This window comes from Etheostoma spectabile, chromosome 21, assembly GCF_008692095.1.
Source record: "Etheostoma spectabile isolate EspeVRDwgs_2016 chromosome 21, UIUC_Espe_1.0, whole genome shotgun sequence".
Taxonomy (NCBI): domain Eukaryota; kingdom Metazoa; phylum Chordata; class Actinopteri; order Perciformes; family Percidae; genus Etheostoma; species Etheostoma spectabile.
The window spans coordinates 2,250,783-2,271,352 of record NC_045753.1 but is presented as its reverse complement, the minus strand read 5'-3'; the positions used below and the strand labels follow the sequence as shown (position 1 = coordinate 2,271,352).

General features: G+C 43.0%; 1 protein-coding gene across 1 annotated transcript in view; it reads right to left on the bottom strand.

The window, feature by feature from the left end:
* Positions 1–276: 276 nt before the first annotated feature.
* pkd1b (polycystic kidney disease 1b) overlaps positions 277–20,570 on the bottom strand; it is a 39,985-nt gene continuing 19,691 nt past the window's right edge. The window contains exons 21-41 of the mRNA XM_032502199.1: positions 20,364–20,520; positions 19,695–19,950; positions 19,353–19,548; positions 18,608–18,775; positions 17,633–17,773; positions 17,323–17,533; positions 16,538–16,661; positions 14,487–14,630; positions 13,460–13,892; positions 11,897–12,011; positions 11,602–11,813; positions 10,253–10,455; positions 9,660–9,857; positions 8,414–8,568; positions 7,008–7,208; positions 6,296–6,470; positions 5,675–5,857; positions 4,305–4,468; positions 3,609–3,797; positions 2,431–2,542; positions 277–2,350 (exon numbers count right to left, since the gene is read on the bottom strand). Of these exons, the coding sequence (XP_032358090.1) occupies positions 1,463–2,350; positions 2,431–2,542; positions 3,609–3,797; positions 4,305–4,468; positions 5,675–5,857; positions 6,296–6,470; positions 7,008–7,208; positions 8,414–8,568; positions 9,660–9,857; positions 10,253–10,455; positions 11,602–11,813; positions 11,897–12,011; positions 13,460–13,892; positions 14,487–14,630; positions 16,538–16,661; positions 17,323–17,533; positions 17,633–17,773; positions 18,608–18,775; positions 19,353–19,548; positions 19,695–19,950; positions 20,364–20,520 (4,625 nt within the window). The 3' untranslated portion in view covers positions 277–1,462. The remainder of the gene's footprint in view (positions 2,351–2,430; positions 2,543–3,608; positions 3,798–4,304; positions 4,469–5,674; positions 5,858–6,295; positions 6,471–7,007; positions 7,209–8,413; positions 8,569–9,659; positions 9,858–10,252; positions 10,456–11,601; positions 11,814–11,896; positions 12,012–13,459; positions 13,893–14,486; positions 14,631–16,537; positions 16,662–17,322; positions 17,534–17,632; positions 17,774–18,607; positions 18,776–19,352; positions 19,549–19,694; positions 19,951–20,363; positions 20,521–20,570) is intronic.

Genomic DNA, 20,570 nt, shown 5'->3' with positions numbered 1-20,570 from the left:
ACGTTTTTCAGTCATAAATTTGCCATATTTTTGTGAATGTTATGTGTATATTGTGCTGCAATACTGACACCACAGTATACTGCTACGTCATCATGTGTTTATCAAGGTCTTTGAAAGTGAGTAACGTGAATTATTGCTAATAAAAATTGATAGAGGTGTGGTACTGTTTAAACTACACACATGAAAATACAATGGCACACAGTACTGTTTACTGTTCTACTGTCCTATTACAAATGAAATGTTTGAAGAAATGACACACTTCTCCACTTCAGGACCAAAGGTCACTTGTCTTTATTCGTCTGTTGAGTAAAATATCCTCATGCAAAAATATGTCAGCATGTAACTGCATGTAGAGGTATGAAAAAAAGTGTAACGAGCAATATTATGTACAAAAAGTAGACAACAGTGAAAACTTTCCTAAAGTAACTAACTTTTCTTTTTTTACAATTTTTCATCAACAGGCTTTTTGGATTCAATAAGTAGTGAGGTGTAAAAATGACATGTACACATATTATACATTATACTATTTTGTCTGCAGGTGTGTGCATTAGATGGGAGGTAATTGTTTAGAAATTCCAACACAAAAGACATTTATTTAGAGAACTCATACTCTAATGACGGCCAGGAGGGAAACTTAGTTTGATGGATTGATTCAATAAATGTCTTATGTGTAGTGTAATTGAAAATTGTATCACTCCTTTTCAAATCTTCCAGGTTATTTTGCTTAGGAAGACTAGAAAATTTAACAAAAAAACTCCTAAATGGAGCTTGAAGAACAGTTTCAGTCCATACATAGTGACAATGTCACCGTAAACCCTTCACTTGTTTTGCTGTATGGAGGAATATCTTTATGGTACTCCAAAAATGTAATATTGAACTTCCATAAAACGGTCAAAACCAAGGCAGCTGAGTCCAAGATATCCTGACTTGTAGTCTTGACAAGGGTTAAGCAGCAAAACATGGAATAATGCAATCTCTACGATTGTAAAATCCTGCACTAGCGGAAATGGAGACTTCCACTTGACTCACTCTAGGTGTAAAAAAAGAAGATGGAAGAAGCGCGGTCACGTAGCCGGTTCGTAATTTGGTCATAAAGAATGAATGAATGAAGGAAGTTGATTTCAGCCGTTCTAGAATCTTGTTGTTTGGAGCCAATCACATTTTAGAAAAGTAATCAACACAGGACGCTGGACAATGACCTGCTCTATTCATACGGACATATGGACATATGTATCAAGGAGCTGGCAGGGTAAAGCCATAAAGACGTGTGCGTTCTCACATCCAGCTCTTCTGGATAATGTCTAGATCATGTCAGGACAGCAGTGCATGTGTTAAAGGGGGTGTTTCTCATTTTTTCAGACTTGATCAAACTCTTCCAGAACCACAGATACCACATTATACAACAAACATGATACAACTACTAAATTGTTTAACTAAATTTGGTTCCAGTCTCAACACAAGGTCAGTCTTGCTCTGTCCAAGCTTTCCTCTTCACAGGGACTCCGTCATTGATATGCCCCCTCACCCCTTCTTCACTCCTGGGTCTGGTGTTAGTGAATGCCAAATACTCTCCTCCATTGCCACATGGAGCAGCTTCACCTTGGGCCTGGAAGACCCTCTGAGATGCATCAGCTGAATGTGAGCTCCCAGAATGCCAAGCTCTTCTCCTGGGGAACCTGGCATATCCAAGAGATCCTGCAGGATTCACAGCAGAGACTCCAGATGCAAGCTTGGCTGCTTCCGAAGCATAGTTGTTGCCGGATCCCTGAGGCTGGAGTGATGCTGATTCAGACTCAGAGTAGGTGCGACGTGTACGGCGAAAGGTACCGACCAACGCAGCGGAGGAGTGAAGTGTGCAGGGAGCGAAAGAGAACGAGGATGGAAGGGATATTCGTGGCTTGGGGTACAGAAAACCTGTCTTTCTGAGTCTCACTTCTCCAGTTTCTCCTTCCAGTTCCTTTGGCTTTGCTGGCTCTTGGAATCTTTCTGCACCTGTGTACCTGTTACTCTGCTTTTTCCTTCTCCTCGTCTGAGCCTCTTCTAGTTTAATTTCCAGGTTGTGAATGTCCTCAGTTATCTGATTGACCTGGTCGAAACGAGACAGCAGTGCACTGACGCAGGGCAGCAGACGGTCCAGGGAGGACTGGACGTCCAACCCAGGCTCGGACACTGACGAGTCCTCAGACCTCGTAGAGAGAGCTGAGGACAGGGGACGGGGGGACGAAAATGAGGAGGACAGGGAAGGAGAGTGGGAGGAGGGGAGGGTGGAAGACATGGTGGAAAGACGGGACTCCTGTAATGACCTGGAAGGGGGGATTCCCATACCTTGGAACTTAACCCTGTGCCTGAACTAGAAAGGAAAAGAAATGTCTAGAATCAGCAACATGAATTGACGGTGGAGGTTTTACACCATAACAAGGCATTACCTACCTCTTTAGGTTTGGTGAGTCCCATCCACAGCTTCAGCCTCTTGATGAAGAACTCCACCATCTCATAGTCCTGAGGTTCAATGGTTGGACGGTACAGCTCCGTCTGCTCCGCCCTAAAGGACACAAAGACAGATAGGAATGAAACCTACTTAATGCTATATTTACCAAAGTTTATCCAAGTAAAATTGAAGACTGAATCCCATTTCTCCATCTTACCCCTACCCCATACCCCTACCCCTTGTCCCTTGAAACCAAGGGGTAAGGGCTACGGGTGAAAACATACCCCTATGAAAAGGGACACCACTTGGTTACATCACTATACAGTATTGATCATTCATCTGAAGTCTCTTTTATATAGACCTTAGTGGTCCCATAATACTGTATCTGAAGTCTCTTTTATATAGACCTTAGTGGTCCCATAATACTGTATCTGAAGTCTCTTTTATATAGACCTTAGTGGTCCCCTAATACTGTATCTGAAGTCTCTTTTATATAGACCTTAGTGGTCCCTAATGCTGTATCAGAAGTCTCTTTTATATAGACCTTAGTGGTCCCCTAGTACTGTTTCTGAAGACTCTTTTATATAGACCTTAGTGGTCCCCTAATACGGTATCTGAAGACTCTTTTATATAGACCTTAGTGGTCCCATAATACTGTATCTGAAGTCTCTTTTATATAGACCTTAGTGGTCCCCTAATATTGTATCTGAAGTCTCTTTCCCAAAATTCAGCCTTGGTGCAGAATTACAGCCACTACAGCCAGTCCAACAATGAGCTTTCCTCAGTATGTGCCATTTCTGAGTCTGTAGCTTTTGAGGAGGTGGGGGGGCTGGGGGTGGGGCCTCGACCAGCTGCCACTTTTCTCGTTTGAAAGCCATGATGTCTCTCTCTCATGGGTGAGCCAAATTCTCTGGGAGGGCAAAGCAAAGAAAGGGGAGGTGACCTTGCCCCTTATGACCTCATAAGGTCGGCTAGATCGGCCCATCTGAACTTTCATCTTCTCAAAAGCAGAGCAGGATGCCCTGGATTCGGTTTACACCCATAACCATTTCTAGCTACTGGGAGACCATAGGCAGGCTGGGGGAACTCATATTAATGTTAAAAAACCTCATAAAGTGACATTTTCATGCCAAGGGACCTTTAAATAACTGTTAATTTTGTGTACATTGAAATTGTGTACCTGTATGTACGGATGAGAACAGCTCCGCAGAGTCGGGCCAAGAGCCAAAAACCTCCACCCATCAGGAGTAGCCCATAGAGAGGGCCCAGGACTGGATGGACGCGGCACAGTCTTTGGAGAGCCATCCGGCCACGCAGGATGGACAGCACTGACACGCCGGTCTGTCGGACTGACAGGAAACCTTCCACAGAATGGGAGAAGAGCTGAAAGAAAGACACAAGTGTATCATATCAACGCATTCTCATGATATCCTACGAAATAGGCGACTGCCGACCGGGCATGTGACAGTTTCAGCGGTCTTTACAGTTACATTTTGAGCAAATGTTCCTTGGAGCAGAGTTGTTGTAGAGGCTGTTGCTAGTTGAGGTTAACCAACAAAATGTGAGCGTCATGCCACGACGACAGTCAAGTTTAGGCACCAAAATGACTACTTAAGATCAGACAAGAGATCGTGGTTTGGATTCAAATACACATTAACACGTTTCCTGGCTGAAAGTCTTGTGTTTTCCTCGGGACATGACCTCCTCCTTATGTGGACCGCATCATCCTTAAACAGCAGCCATCATTGTGGTGCATACAGAATGTAATAACTGGAATACATGATAATTACTTTAGCTATATGTATGAATGGTTCATGAGAATAGCCTGATAAAATACATGTAAATTGGATTCAGCTGAACTCTTCTCTCCTTACAATGTTTCCGAGGTGAGCGCAGAGCAGCAGCAGCAAAATCAGCAGGACCGTCAGAGCCCACAGCTGCTTCCAGGCTCTCTGCAGCACTCTGCCCAACACCACCCACCTCCGCACAAACCGCAAGGTTCCCAGCAGCTGGAACACACAGCAAGGGAAGTTCAATGGAGTGGGGAAAGCTATGAACCAGTATTGAGTTGCAAAACGATGAAGACGAGCCCTCCTTTACCTTTAGAACAAGCAGAGTGAGCAGGACAGCGGCACACTGGGAACCCCTCTTTGCCAGCAGGGCAGCGCTGTGGAACGCGATGAAGCGGTCTGGCTGGGATCGAAGCTAAATGGCACATAGCACAGGCTATTGTCATGTCATCAAAGCAACACATAGAAGAGTACATTTTTCATGAATGAATACAGGGTTAGGAAGCAGGTTGGCATTAGGTTTAAGGTGCAAGGCTGCTGGATTCCCTCGATATCGCAAGATCACGTGAGAAACGCAGGATCACACATCACAAAAAATAATGAGGCCAAAACCCCTTGGTCACCCCCCTGGTGGCTAGTTGCAGTATAGGTTGTAAAACCTGACCCTCCATGTTAGCGGATTGGAAATGGGCCAAATACATTTTTCCCAAAAGAGGTTTCTGTCATTTTAGGTAGTTCTGATGTCCAAATGTTCATTTTTCTGATAAGTTTAGTTTTAATCAGTTATTTGATGCAATGAAAAGGGGGTGAAAACTGTGATTGACTTGCGATTGGTCGGGTGGGTTTATGGGCGGGGCTTAAATACCGCGGCTCCACCGCCCAATTACAACTGCGCAGACTCTGGCTCCAAAATTAGAAGTATCCCGTATCTGGCATATTTTGGTTTCACTTTTGCACCACAGTGGGAGGAAGTGGATACGTGCCGTCCATCTTTATTTACAGTCTATGGTCTGAACTACCAGCCTACCAAGCCAATCAGCATCCTGAGAGGAACAACTTGCAGCGACTGTTGGTTCAAAGCAACAATGGCGGACGTGATAGACAGATGGTTTATCTAATAATCTGTATTATTTCTGTATTTTTTGAAAGGGCCTGCCCAAACATTTTCCAATGATGGCTTCTCATATTGTTTCGTGTAACAAACCATCTTGTGCGTCAGATTAGGATTAAGTAGCATTTACTCCTCATATCTGCTAAATTTACCAACAAAGACACAGGGACAAGCAAAGAACTGACACTGACTTCTCTGATGGAGGTCATTAAACTACAACTAACACTGAAGTGATATTGGATCATATATATGGATATACTGTATATGGACTTATTAGGCTCACTATAACTATTTACTAGGGCTTATTCAGTTGAGACTGATGGTGGATCTGTTTTTGTTTCTCACCTTGGAAACACAGGATGTGCCTTGGGAGAGGAAGCAGAGCTGCAGGATAGCCGTCGCCAGGGACAACAAGGCCAGGAGAAGCTGGAACCAGTGTCTGCATTGACACAGGTACTGGGCACGCTCAGTAGCAACGGACCACAGTTCTCCCAGCAAGATAAGGAGAGCAGAGATGAGAAGGAGAACCTGCAGTATAAAGCCAATGGATTTCACCGGAATCATTTTTTTAATCCTTTGCTTGAGAAATTTGTACTGCCACTAAATTCTATTATTTACACTACCGGTCAAAAGTTTGGGTTCACTTACAAATTTCCATTTCACTCCATTATAGACAGGATAGCAGCTGATCTGAGTGGGTGGCTGATCTTTAATGCAATATCTACATTGCCCATTATCAGCAACCATTCATCCAATGTTCCAAAGGCTCATTCTGTTTACTAATCTGATATCATTTAAAAAAACTAAGAAAACATTGGACAACCCTTATGCAATTTTGTAAGCACATAATGTAATCTAAAAACTGCTGCCCTGGTTAAAAAAACAAGGCAACTGATCTCAGCTGGGATTCTGTCTACAATGGAGTGCGGTATTGTATGTATTTGAAAGGATGGCAGTGTTTGTTACCGTAAGTGGCACCTGCGGGTCCAGCCCAGGGAAGGATGAAGGGATGAGGATTGGATGGATGAAGAGAAAGGGGACAACTCTCTGTGTCTGAGTCCACTCTAGTTGTATGGACACACACACAAATAAACCAGACTCTCGGTGGTAGTGTGTGAAGTCCACAGAAAGAGTTTTAAACCTGGGAGAAAAGGAATGAAAAAACACACATTTTGAAAGCATCAAATCAAAGCAATGCATATATTTACGGTACACACATCAATATTCTTTAATGCTTTTAAATTAGATTTTTATAAACATTTTTGTTTTCTACGGAATGTCAGCTGGATAGAGTAACATGCAGAATTTAATGTACATCCCACGTATCTTTTAAAGTTTAAATATTGTTAAGACAGAACTGAGATGATGCAAAGAAATCAGTTTAATGAAGAAAAAAGGTTCAGTACCCCAGCAAATATGCAAAGAAGTTTGGTATTCTACGTGAGAAAATGACCATGTAGATTATGTGTTATGTTAATGGTCCATTTGTTCCTAAAATAAGTTGCATTGCTTTGTTTTTTAACAAGTTTTAATGGGATGGGAATTACTCTTTTCAAAAGAGTAATTCAATCTTGTCTTGTTCTCAGAGGATTCAACAACTTAAGAATGAAGGCGTTACTAAATATTCATTCAGCATATCTTGGAGATGCAGTCACCTCGCTGTAACTAATCCACTTACTGTTTCTGGCTCCAGTCTGCCATGTGCAAGTCGGCAAGGAGCTGCTGTGTTGTCACACTGCTGTTTCCGAGGGAGACACGTGCGAGAGGACGGAGGGTGTGTGAGTACTGCAGCCGTGGCAGCCCGACCAGGCGCAGTGTGGGGTTTTGGTGTAGGTGTAGCACCAAGGTGTCATTGATCCACTGCTCTGCATCCGACCAGCTGGATGAAGAGAGGGGTAACATAAACTTGGGATTGTGTGTGTGTATGTGTCTATGCCAAGCAAAAATGCAGATATGTACAGATGAACGATGCGCATCATCTGGATTTTCAAGCTTTTGACTTTCTGATAATTAAATTATACACACGTGAAAAATAAACTTTAAAGGTCCCATGGCATGAAAATGTCACTTTATGAGGTTTTTTAACATTAATATGAGTTCCCCCAGCCTGACTATGCTCCCCCAGTAGCTAGAAATGGTTATGGGTGTGAACCGAGCCCTGGGTATCCTGCTCTGCCTTTGAGAAAATGAAAGCTCAGATGGCCTGATCCCTCATGAGGTCATAAGGGGCAAGGGTTCCCTTTCTCTGCTTTGTCCACCCAGAGAATTTGGCCCCCCCATGAGAGAGAGACATCAGATACAGTATTGGTGACCACTAAGGTCTCTATAAAAGAGACTTCAGATACAGAATTAGGGACCACTAAGGTCTATATAAAAGAGACTTCAGATACAGTATTAGGGGACCACTAAGGTCTATATAAAAGAGACTTCAGATACAGTATTAGGGACCACTAAGGTCTATATAAAAGAGACTTCAGATACAGTATTAGGGGACCACTAAGGTCTATATAAAAGAGACTTCAGATACAGTATTAGGGACCACTAAGGTCTATATAAAAGAGACTTCAGATACAGTATTAGGGACCACTAAGGTCTATATAAAAGAGACTTCAGATACAGTATTAGGGACCACTAAGGTCTATATAAAAGAGACTTCAGATATGGTATTAAGGACCACTAAGGTCTATATAAAAGAGACTTCAGATATGGTACTATACAGATATGTATTGCATTATATATTTCGTTCAAAATTAAATAAGTTAAGTTAATCAAATTAATAATGAATGGGATGTGTTATTAAGCAGAATTAAATTGTGTTGTTCTATCCTATCCAATATTTCTAAGCTTCTATTGCTATGCTGTATTCTGATAAAATTCCCCCCTCCGGGCCCCCCTCCTGACTAATTATTGCCCCCCCTCCCTGTGCCAGCCCACTTAAAAAATCTTGGAATCGCCCCTGCAGCTAAGTCGTGAACACCTGACTTGACTCCTATGCCCCAGGTTTTCTCCCCAGGTCATACAGTGTGTGGCTGCATCTGTTATGGTGTAGTGTTTTGACAGCAGGAAGCTGATTGTCGTCCTTACTGTCTGAGTGAGGTGAGGTTTGGGACCCCCGAGGGTGCTGTGTGAAGATGCCGTCTGACGGATGAGTGCAGCAGCCTGCCCTGCCCCTGCTCCACGCTGGCCTGGTAGTTCACCATCAGCACCAGCAACAGCAATAACAGCTGGCACACGCAGTGCTACAGGAAAGAGGCAGAAGATCATCAACAAAAAGACGCTTCATGACACATAGGGATGCAACAATACAGTCAACCCACAATTCAATTCACTATTTTCAGTTTACGGTGCGGTTTTCCCACTTTTTCCGAATGAGGTGCAGACAAATGGCTGAAAGATGTTCCTTTTTTCATATAAAGTGTGCAAAACAACAGATTATCTTATCAAAAGAGCTGCATTTGTATTTTATCTTAAATAACAACAACAAAGAAATCCCAGATCAAAATAACTAAATAAATAGAGAAGAATCTCTTTGAATAAATAAACTAAGAAGACCTAGTAATGAAATCTAAAGTATAGTAATCAGGTGGTAACCAGGGCCTGAGATTAACACCCGATTTAGCAATTGGCGGGTAACGCTTTCAATCTACCTGCCACATTGGCAGGTAACCAATGAGAATTGAGTGATTCATTAGGTTGTTGTTCTTTTACATTTCAAAGAAGTCCGCCATTTTGTTGGATTTTAAAGAGGCCAGCTGAAACAAACAACCAACAAAAGATGAGTCAAAGAAAAGTAAAAGAAGACGTTTTGATACAACGTGGACTATTGGCGAGAATGGCGAGGTTGGTGAGGGGCTGATTTATGACAGCAGTACAGAATAAATGTACTGCAGTGACTGTTGTGTGTAGGGGCTCAGAGAAAGCAAAGTCCTTTTGGAATCAAGAACTAAAAACTTACAATTAGAAGCAATTAAGGACCTCGAGTCATCAGAAAACCTACACCTGATAAGCTGTAAACTATCAAAGACTGCCTTTCCGGAGGAGACCGCTGCTGTCGAGGCACTGACGTCCATGAAAGCAGCGCCGTTGGAGAGGATGCAACTGCTGTTTTGGAATGTTGTGAGTTGTATGTTTTGTGTTTTATTTGAAATTAAAAAGAAATTGTAATTATGCAAAGTAGATTACCCTCTAGAACCTTTTGAAATTGCATTGCGACTCATTTTTTTCATCCCAATCTTTACACATTTATATTGATTTTTAACTGATTCACCATGCATCGTTACATCCCTAATGACACAAATTTCCACTCAATTTGTTTTGGTTTGATTCTCACTTTCATTAGTGAGCGTAGTGCTCGGACTTTCCGGGCCTCCTCTTTAGCCTGCAGAAGCCCGTAGCCGCACGGTGGGCGCACCTTCCCGCCGTGCTCTCCGAACGCCCTCACCACCGTGGCCTCCTGAGCCAGCTGTTCCTCCACCTCTGGATCCACAGGCCTCCACAGGACTGTAGATATCAAGGCCAGCACACACACCTGAGCAAAGGAAGATGAAGATGCAAATTAGGGCTGCACAATGGATCGCGATATTTGTTGGCAAAATAAGTGTCAAACCCCTCTGAATAAAGTTTTGTGGTGCTGCAGAGATGTCCCAGCCTATAAATCGGGTCCAACAGACTAAAGAAAACCTCTCCGCTTGGTACAGATCCTCACAAAAATCACATTATAATCAGTTTCATATTTATTTGATTTTAATAGTTTGTAATGAAAATGAGAATGATACAAAAATGATCATCTCCTCCAAAATCAAGCATCATATCGCAATCGCATAATCCCAATAAAATATTATCCGCATATTGTGCAGCCCTAATGCAAATAAGCGGAATTATCCTCTAAAGATCTGAGAGAGCTAATGAGATGTTTGAACTCACTTTGAGAGGCTCCAGCAGCAGAGCAGAGGTGAGGAATGCAGAGAGAGCCGATTCCAGCCACATGAGGACTACAGTTCTGGACAGGAAGCTGCCGTAGAGTCCGGCCACGGCCAGACATGCTCCTAGCAGCAGCGCCACCAGGGGGTAAATCACACACAGCGCCCAGGGAGGGAGCAGCCAGCTGGGTTGATGCCGAGCAACGCCTGGGAAGGGGGAATTAAGCAACAGATATCTCCAACACTATTCACGAGACTGTGTGTCCCCGGAAAAACACTCCCCTAAGTCGATTGTTTAAGCAGCAATTACGACTCATATTAACGTTTAAAGTGTCAACGCCCTCTGGCGGCATCCCGTAATTATTACAGGAGAATAGGTGGAAGTAAGGTGACGAAGTATAAGAGTGTCAAATTCCATGTAAGGTGGTGAGCAGAGGAGGTGGACTTTGACCAAAGAGACAGTGGTTTACGTCCTGTTTCGAAATAAACCTTTTATTAATACTAATACAGTATTAGGGGACCACTAAGGCCTTTAACTACAGAGTTTTGGTGCCTAAACATCACCAAACTGTGAGTGTTTTACAACGTTAACGCATGTAAAACCACAACTGTTACGTTCTGTCGTTTAGATCAGGCCCCCACAAAGTGGGCTGGGCTTTGAAGCAAATTGAACAAAGTGTCCAAACAGTGGAATTGCAACTCCATCTCATGATGCACCACATGATGCCCTCCGGCCCAAAAAGACTTTTTGTCATAGACGAACATTGGGGGAAAAGACATCTGTAAATAACAGTGTCACAACCCCCACAAAATGACTCGTTTAGTTATCCGAATTTAGTTCATTTGGTCCAATAACATTTGGAAAGTCTAGTAGAGTCGCACAATGAAACCATTTAATCCCCATTCAAGTTAGTGGAGCGCTAAACTGGAACTAGCTGGCTCAGCTGGCAGACTGTGCCTGCTCTATGGGCTTAATTTTTAGCTCCATAATTGCTTCATGCGCCATTGATCAACTGTCATATGAATGAACAGGGCTCGACCTCGAACGCTGTATCCAGTTCTTATATTACCATGGTTTAAATATAAGAATTGGAATATTCTCCTGTGGGTTATATTTTCGGCTTATTTATGAAACTCTCCTATGGGTCGTATTATAGGATAGGAATAAACAACCTATGTCTTTGTATAGTTTGAAGTACTTGTTGCTATACACACCAGACATGTGTAAAAATATACGTATATATATGTTTTTATCCCATAGTCTACAATGATTCCTATACTAGTTATGCAGTAGCCAAGGAAAACATGGAAGGATTGTGTATAATTCACCCAACAGGGCTGTGGGTCTAGTACCTATGCGTGTGGTGGAGGAGGAGCGTGTGGAGTCAGGAGAAGGGCTAGGCAGGAAGGTGCTAGCCACGGAGTCTACAGAGAGCACAGAGGGACATCTGTAGAGTCCTGCCACATGCGGGGACAGACAAGACTGTGGGGCCGGCTTGTAGATCTCTGCCCCATGCAGGGACTCCTCACTCCGCTCCGACCAGCTGCTGTAGGAGCTGCTCCGGCTAAAAAAACGACAGCAACACAGATCATTATTAGCAAAACACAAGGGCATGACATGGCATTTTCATGATTCACCGATCCTTACGTGGGTGAGAGTGAGGAGGTGGTTCTAGGGGAATCCCAGCCGCTGTCTGAGTTGCTGTTAGTTATTTCTGCTGTGTTGTCTGCTGCTGCTGCGATAGACATCAGCAGATCCTCCTCTGGCATCAAGCACAAAAATACACAACCAGTATACACACTGTATGTAGACACATATTTCTTAGGACCCGTCCTATTCTTAAAGTGTTTTAGTTTCAATCAATGTGGTACTTTTGCAATGATGAGGTAGAATTTCCCTTTTAGACACTAAACTTGTCCTAAGACCGCCTGCACTGCTTGAGTTGATGTTTCCTAACGTTGAACAGCTTTCAGCCGTCAAAGAACGAGTTGCAAACATTGTTTTCACTAAAGAAACATAACTCACTTTAACATAGGAACCTAGAAACTGATTGCTGGGGGACAAGAGACTTGTATATGATTGATATATCATGATCTTCTGAGGTTATTTCAGCCAGGGGCGGAGAAAGACATTGAATAATCGGGGCTTAGCCCAAACCTATGCACTATTTTCCAAACCAACTGAGATAATAGAATGGAATTGAATGGGAATAGTATTGTAGTAGTCATAGTAGTAGCATAGAACTTCCCAACATGACACTGTGACAATGTTGAGGCAGACCTAGTCCCGCATTGCCAGACCTATCTCCACAGAGCTGCGCAAGAAGGTCTGGTTAGTCCACACAACATCCTGGGATGGGAGACAAAAGGTGTTGTGGTTTATTGGCATTTCTTTAAACCAATCACAATAATTATAGGCGGTAGTAAGCACCGGACGGCGCAACAGTGCCTCTGCATAATAGCCACTGTCTGGATTTACCCTGCAGAGATCTGAGGACCAGGTAACCATAGTCCTCAGATTGGACAGATAGTCTAGCTAGCTGTCTGGATTTACCCTGCAGAGATCTGAGGACCAGGGAACCATAGTCCTCAGATTGGACAGATAGTCTAGCTAGCTGTCTGGATTTACCCTGCAGAGATCTGAGGACCAGGTAACCATAGTCCTCAGATTGGACAGATAGTCTAGCTAGCTGTCTGGATTTACCCTGCAGAGATCTGAGGACCAGGTAACCATAGTCCTCAGATTGGACAGATAGTCTAGCTAGCGGTCTGGATTTACCCTGCAGAGATCTGAGGACCAGGTAACCATAGTCCTCAGATTGGACAGATAGTCTAGCTAGCGGTCTGGATTTACCCTGCAGAGATCTGAGGACCAGGTAACCATAGTCCTCATAAAGCGACCAGAGTTTAAAATGCCAACACAAACAAAGCCGAAGGTGACAAACATCCGGCTTAAATGAGGGACATCCAGCGGCACTGGAGCAATCCCGGAAGTGGAACATTGTGAATATAGAGTAGGGCGGACATATAGATAGAGATACTTCCACATTAATAGAACTTTTGCTATACTAATTTGCCCAGTCAGAGAGACTGAGGGGAAATAACACAAAGTTATTTTAAAAATCTTAAAATATTGAGGGGTTTTGAGAAAACATTCCACCATCCCCCCACCCCCAACCCCGCTCTGCCCCTGATTCGAACAGTTTCTCACCAGACAGAGTCAGAAGTGTTGTCAGATTGTGGTTTTGAGCTTCTAAAGTAGCGTTCATGGTGGAGACCTTTTGGTCCAGTGTAGCAGGGGATCGGTGAGAACTGGAAGTTTCTTTTGAAAGCGGATATGTGTAAAGGGGAGAGATAAGAGCAGTAGGTGAGCCAGTGGAGGAGGGTGAGGCCAGACAGAGCTGCATCAGGGCCTTTTTTCTCCTTAGCTGGCGCACAGGGCCCAGAGCCAGTGAAGCCTTGCAGAGGCTGAGGGCTGGGCTCGTCTTTGTGAGGCATGGGCCTACTGGCGGATCGAGGACGCTGTCGCAGGACGGCCATGTCGCTATTCCTTCTTCTTGAAATGCACCACCTGTTCGGGGGACCAAGCCAGACGCAGCCCAAAAGTCCAGAATACTAGAGTCTAAGCCCTTGCTCTCCAGTAACTACAGAAACAGGAAGAACACTTCATTAAGCAGGATGAGAACAGGAGAACCAAGTCATCTTCCTCAAGTCCCAAGTAAGTCTAAAGTCACTTGGTCATGTCAAGTCAAGTCCTTAGTTCTGACAAGTTAAGTCCTTAAACAAGTCAACAACAAGTAACTTTTTAGAGATATAAGATTAAGCACTCTTAAAAATAAAAGTGTTTCATTTTAAATGAATGTAGCCTACTGGCAGTCTGGCCCGCGTTGACTTTGTCTGACAGCCAGTCATCCGATCATGACAATCACATACCGGGGAGCTTTGTAGTCGTGCAGTCATGATACAGTGTGAGCTGCTGCCGCTGCGTAGCGTACTTGATAGTCAAACAGAAACGTGACAACATTCAAAATTATTTTATATTTAACAGCTAACTTTCAAACATACGAATGTTGCAAGTCATCAGAGTCATCAAGTACCTTAAGTCAAGGAGAGTCTCTAGGCATTTATTTTTTGTCATGTCACATATCATCAAAACTGCGACTCGTGTCAACTCAAGTCCTCAAGTTCACATCTTTGAAGAAAAGCAATTATTTTTCTGTGTGTGTGTGCGTGCTCACAGATGAAGGACTGTCCTGGACTAGGTTGGAGGAGTCTGGTAGAGACAGGAAGGAAGGGCCGGAGAGCCCTGATTGGCCGAGGTAAACGTCCATCTCCACAGAGTGACAAACAGGAGAAGGGGGAACCGACGTGTCCAAGGTTACCTGGGTTAACCACACACACACACACACACACACACACACACACACACACACACACACACACACACACATAAATTGCTGCCTGAGCAGTTTTTGAGTGTACATTCAGATAAAAGGGAAACACACTTACGCACCTACACTTTTCCATACTGAGATAAGAGTGTTTGGCAAACTAAATAAGAACGCATGGTAATGACCTCTAACCACCAGCACACTGAAGGCACGCTTAGGAGCGGACAGCAACAGACCCCATCCCGCCCGAGTCAAACTAAGGGTTAGGGTTGAAAACAGGGTTATTATAGTAAACTAAAATTAAAATAAAAAACCTTAAAGAAAGACAAAAACTAAATACTTTATAGCCAGGTTAAAAACAACTATTAAGCTTTCTGTCAACTCTTCTGTTAACTCATAAATTGACTTGACATGACATGGCGCCATGACATCAGATGGCGTCATTGCTTCAAATCGGACACTAAAGTAGCGCAAAAATTAAATATCATAGCCATTCTCAACAACAAAAGTATTTTGGATATGTAGGTACATACGTCAGAAACATAATAGCTGGCCCTGCAAAACAAATCTAAATTGGGGTGGTAGGAGTTCAGTCTGAGGGAGTTGGGTTTGGGAATTTTGGGCCAAAATTCGGAGCGTGGATTGGTAGCTGGAGAGGTGCCAGTTCACCGCCTGGGCACTACCAAGGTAACCTTCAACATTGAAGAAGGCACCGAACCCCCAACTGCTCGGGGGGCTCCTCCAAGAAGCAGCCCCCCCTCACTGTATGGGTCCTGACAGGGGCGTAGCACAAAAGTCTGGGCCTTGTAGAAAGGCATTTTATGTGGACCCCTCCCCACATCCACAGCTATTCATTCTATTCATTCTAGCATCTTTTTGAGTGCCATGGATACTGAGTCCCCTTTTTCGCCCCAGTCGACACCCCTGGGTCCTGAGCATGTGTGCCAGGTCTGTGTTTAATGCGTGTGCAACTGTGCTAACAGAGGGCAAATTGTGAATTACCCCTCGCGGAATAAATTAAGACATTCTTCATCTCAAAACTAATGTTGTCAAACAATCAAAATATCACATTATTTTTTTTTCATTTTACTGCTCTTATGGAAACATGGAAAAGTAGATTGATTTGCTTTGTGCAAATGTTTTTTTATTGGCAGATAGCCTACTGTCGTGGTTAATTTCACACTAACATTCTCACTTAGAGCAAATAATCTCTCACACAATGTAACACTGTCCATCAATAAAAGGGTAAAAGTAATACTTTGACGGGGGGGGAATTTGCAACAGCTGAGTCCTTGGCCATCAAGTGGTATTTCAGACTGGACGTGCTGCGATGATAGCTCAGTTCACAAGACCAAACACACAGATCACTTTGGTCTCGCCAATGGAACATTTGGCAACTTTTAAAAAGGAAACTTTCCATTCAGAATCTTATTGGCGTCCATTTTGGCGTCTTGCGCTCGCCATCCACTCAAAACGTAACGTTACTACTCTTTGGCCGCCTCGCAAGCCCAAACGGCGTGTGTGTGGCGTGCCTGTTGTTCTGTTTCCGGTCTAGCTAGATCCAGTGGGTGTTGTAGTTTTTCTAACGTGACTAGTTGTTGCAACAGCAAGTGAAAAAAAAACTACAAAGTTTGCTATGTCAAAAAAACGTTAATATCGCAATCAAAAAATCTACGCCGTGAAAATGGGTTTGCGTTAACGCCGTTAATAACGTGTTTAACTGACAGCACTACTAAAAACTAAACCTTTCTAAAAAACTAAAACTAACAAATGCACTCTGAAAACTAATTAAAATGAACTGACCTTAAATATACTAAACTATTAGAACCTTGGGTGGAAACAGGTTTTCTTTCAGCAGTTAAACTTATCATGGAAATAAAGTAGCTGTTTCAAGTTACCTGACTGTGAGCTTTCCTAAACAGGAAACAGAGGAAACACTGGAGAGGAAACACCAGTACCGCAACACTCATCCCCACGACAACTGCCTCCCAGGTAACCAGCAGCTGGGCGGACACCGGTCCACTTGTGGAAAAGGGACACAAATCAGTTCCATCCTGTCAGAATCTACTGACGGACTGGTTTATCTCCGGAACAACTTAACGCCATGTAAAGACACAAAGAATTACATAATGTACCTTTAAATAAGCCAAAAATACTAATAACATGTTACTTGTATTTATCAATGTTATATTACATATACCTATAATAACTATCAAACAGCAAAAAGGACTGTATTTTCAATGAAATGTTATCACATGTTATTATCTGACATTTGGTAGATTATTAATTCTCTCGCAAGTAATGTTTTTGGGTTCATGTTGAAGGTCTTTAAGCCAGAGCTGGGCAATATGATGGAAATCAAATACAACGATATTTTTCACCAAAAACATTGATAATGGTATTGTTGGGATATTGGGTTGACTGTGACTGCTTTCACGAAATATTTACACAATTATATTTTGGACAAATAATCATCAGTACCTTGGATATAATTACTAAGTGAGTAAAGGCAAATATTGGGCAGAACAGTCTGATAATTTCAGAAAATGTACTAAACTGTATGCTAATGTAATGTAGCCTTTAAAACCAGGAAAGGACAACAATTGTGTCATATTATCCAAATTTTAAGATTTAGATTGATTATGATGTAATATTGTCCTAGCCCTACAATAAGCCACCCTACCTGTGGCCCTCGGTGCCAACAGCCCCGTACCACAGAGCCCCCAGTGCCAAGTAGAGGTGCAGCGTGAGAGCGCTGCATGTCACCCTCTGACCCCTGGTAAAGCGGCTGTGGGCCGGACGTTCCCATAGCGACAGCCACAGGTGGTCCTCAACCATCCCAAACATCATCTGGGAGGTGAAGACACGTCCAAACTGAGAAAGCTCCTCGGGACCTGGGAAAACAACACAGCCACCGGACTTTGTTATCAACACAAGTGGATCCATGGAGTACTGTACATATTACTCAGTTGAAAGTAAGTGTATACGCTTACATGAGGCTAGAACTTCCTTCTCCACCGAGCCGTTCTTCTGATTCTCAACAGAGAGCCAGTCCTCCAGCAGGAAGATGAACATGTTGTCTGTCTGAGGGTCCCAAACCACCACATGCTCAACGTACCAGGACGGGTCTAGACCTACATTTACAGGGATAAGGTTCACATGTAGTCATCGAGACTACTTACAGTCTCAAGTGAGAAGGTGGGTTTGATCTCTCTCCAGTCCTTTTTATTCAAAATATGTGATTTTCAACAAATGATTTGGTGTTTTTAAATTAACCAAAGATTTTGGAGTTAGGCCACATTCAAAACATAACTCACAAAAAGCTGGGCAATATATCGATATTATCAATATCGTGATATGAGACTAGATATCGTCTTACATTTGAAATATCATACTATCGTAATAAGGCATAAGTTTTGTCTTTTCCTGGTTTTAAAGGCTGCATTACAGTAAAGTGATGTCATTTTCTGAACTTACCAGACTGTAACTGTTCCATTCTTTGCCCTTACCCACTTAGTCATTGTATCCACATTACTGGTGATTATTTATCAAAAATCTCATTGTGTCAATATTTAATGAAAGCACCAATAGTCAACACTACAATATCGTTGCGGTATCGATATTGAGGTATTTGGTCAAAAATATTGTGATATTGGATTTTCTCCATATCGCCCAGGCCTACTTGATTTGATGTGATTTAGATCCCATATTAGGTTTTATGTTCAAAACTGTTTCAAAATAAGAATATGTTTGCTTCTCTCCGCCCACCAACAACATTGGTCTACCTGAGATTTTTGTCTGTTAGAAGTTTTTCCTTGCCGTTGTTGCACCATAATGTTGCTCTTTGGGGCAATTGTTGGGTCTTTGTAAACCATAGAGTGTGGTCTAGACCTACTCTACCGGCAAAGTGTCCTGAGATAACTCCTGTTATGATTTGCCACTATCTATGAAATTGAATTAAACTGAACCTGTGTTATCATGCCAGATGCGAATTTTCCAAACGTCTCCCAGGTTGTCATCTGTCTCCAGGTGAAACTGGTCCAGGCTGCCGCGTTGAAAAGCCCCCCCCCTCTGCAGATGGCGAGAGCCGCTCTTGTTCACACCGTACAGACTGATGCCGACGTGTGCTGTGGTGCCTGATGGGAGCATTAATAATTTGCATTACATAACGTTAGGGCTGCACAATATATTGTGTTTTTAATTGTCAACTGGTGCAATAAAACATCGCAAAAGGCTGCGACACATTGCGAAAAGACACTTTTTTAGATTTTTGTGTTATATTAGAAGTATATAGAAGAAATATTAGAAGCAAACTGCACTTTAAAATGTAACTCATTCTTTTCTTAGTGATTTCAATTCAATTCTACCGAAGAGGATTAGGGCCACACGTGAAATTCTGACTTTAAACTCAGAACTCAAACACAATTTTCACATGGCACTAATCTGCTTCCGTTCAATACAATGTTCAATTTGTTCAATTTAAAAAATACTAGAAAGAATTTCCTTTCCTTTGTTACAAATATAACAATCAAATTGTATAAGCAGAATACTGAAAGCAGCAGAACTACAGACTACACTTTAATATCTGTTTTATGTATGTAAGTAATATTGTTATCGCGATATTCAACAACGTTATCGAGTAGTGCATATACTCCTCATACTGTGCAGCCCCAGTTAGCGGATAGGCTACTACTTGTTTTGTCCCTGGCTGACCTGCTCCTGTCCTGCGGCCGGTCTTGACCAGCACTCTGTAGTGGTACAGCCCCGCTTGGCCACACAAAGGGACCTGGCTCAGTCTCAGGCTGTCCAAGTGGTCCAGTTTATGGGCGATGAGCCCCGCCAGCAGATGAATCAGAACCAGGACGGCGCACACGATCCCCACCAGCACGTTACGCACGGGGCCGCCTGGCTGCACAGATAAGACACAGATGGAGGGAGAGGGGGAAGAGCCAGCTGATGACTGTCCTCTTTCTAATCCTGACTTTGCATTTGGGGACTGTGTTTTTTCAAAATACATGCACTCATTAACAGCTGTTGCTTTGTGCTCTCACATACCGGTGGCAGCAGAACGACGGCCCCAGGGTGGATGAACACACTGGCCCCGAACATGGTGAGGTGCTGGGTGAGACAGCGTGCTGAGTGGAGCGTGCTGCCCTCCAGCGGCTGTAGACCCTCACTGCTCCAACGCCTCTCCTTCACACTGTAGTACTGGCACAGAGAGCTGAACACACACACCGACACCTGGACGGGACAGCCGTCCGCCAGGGACCAGGTCAGGTTGACGGAGAGGGGCTTGTCTGTCCTGTCCAAACTGTTGGGGATGAAAATTGAGGGTAACACTGTATATGTCCTTTATATGTCCTAATGTAAAACAGTAATGTCCAAGTTTTATCTATCTATCTATCTATCTATCTATCTATCTATCTATCTATCTATCTATCTATAAGAACCACCATTAGTAAATGATACATTGATCGTTAATTTAACTTTAGTAAAATGCTTTTTCACTGTTAACAAACAATGACAAATGTTAGAATAACTTAAAGCATTACTAAAATTAGTAAACATTATTCATTATAATTGAGTTGTTTGTTAACAGTAAATGGATTAACTATCAATTTAACATTTATTAGGGATCATTATTAGAAATTCAGTCCCATTCTTTGTTCAGGTAAATGAGCAACCGGCCAGAGAACCGAGTTCCAGAAAAGAGCTGTGACTCACAGTGGAGATAGGAATATGGTTTCCTCTGTGGAGGTGGTCGGAGCAGAGAGAGTGAGAGTCAACTCTCTCACCAGGGAATTCTGGGATGCATTAGTCCCTGGCACTGTAGAGCTCACTTCTATCTTGACGCGTCCCAGAATCGCTGGAGTAGCAGCTCCTAGATTTGCATAATGCAGTTTAAAAAACAGCCTTTGTAATTTCAAATGA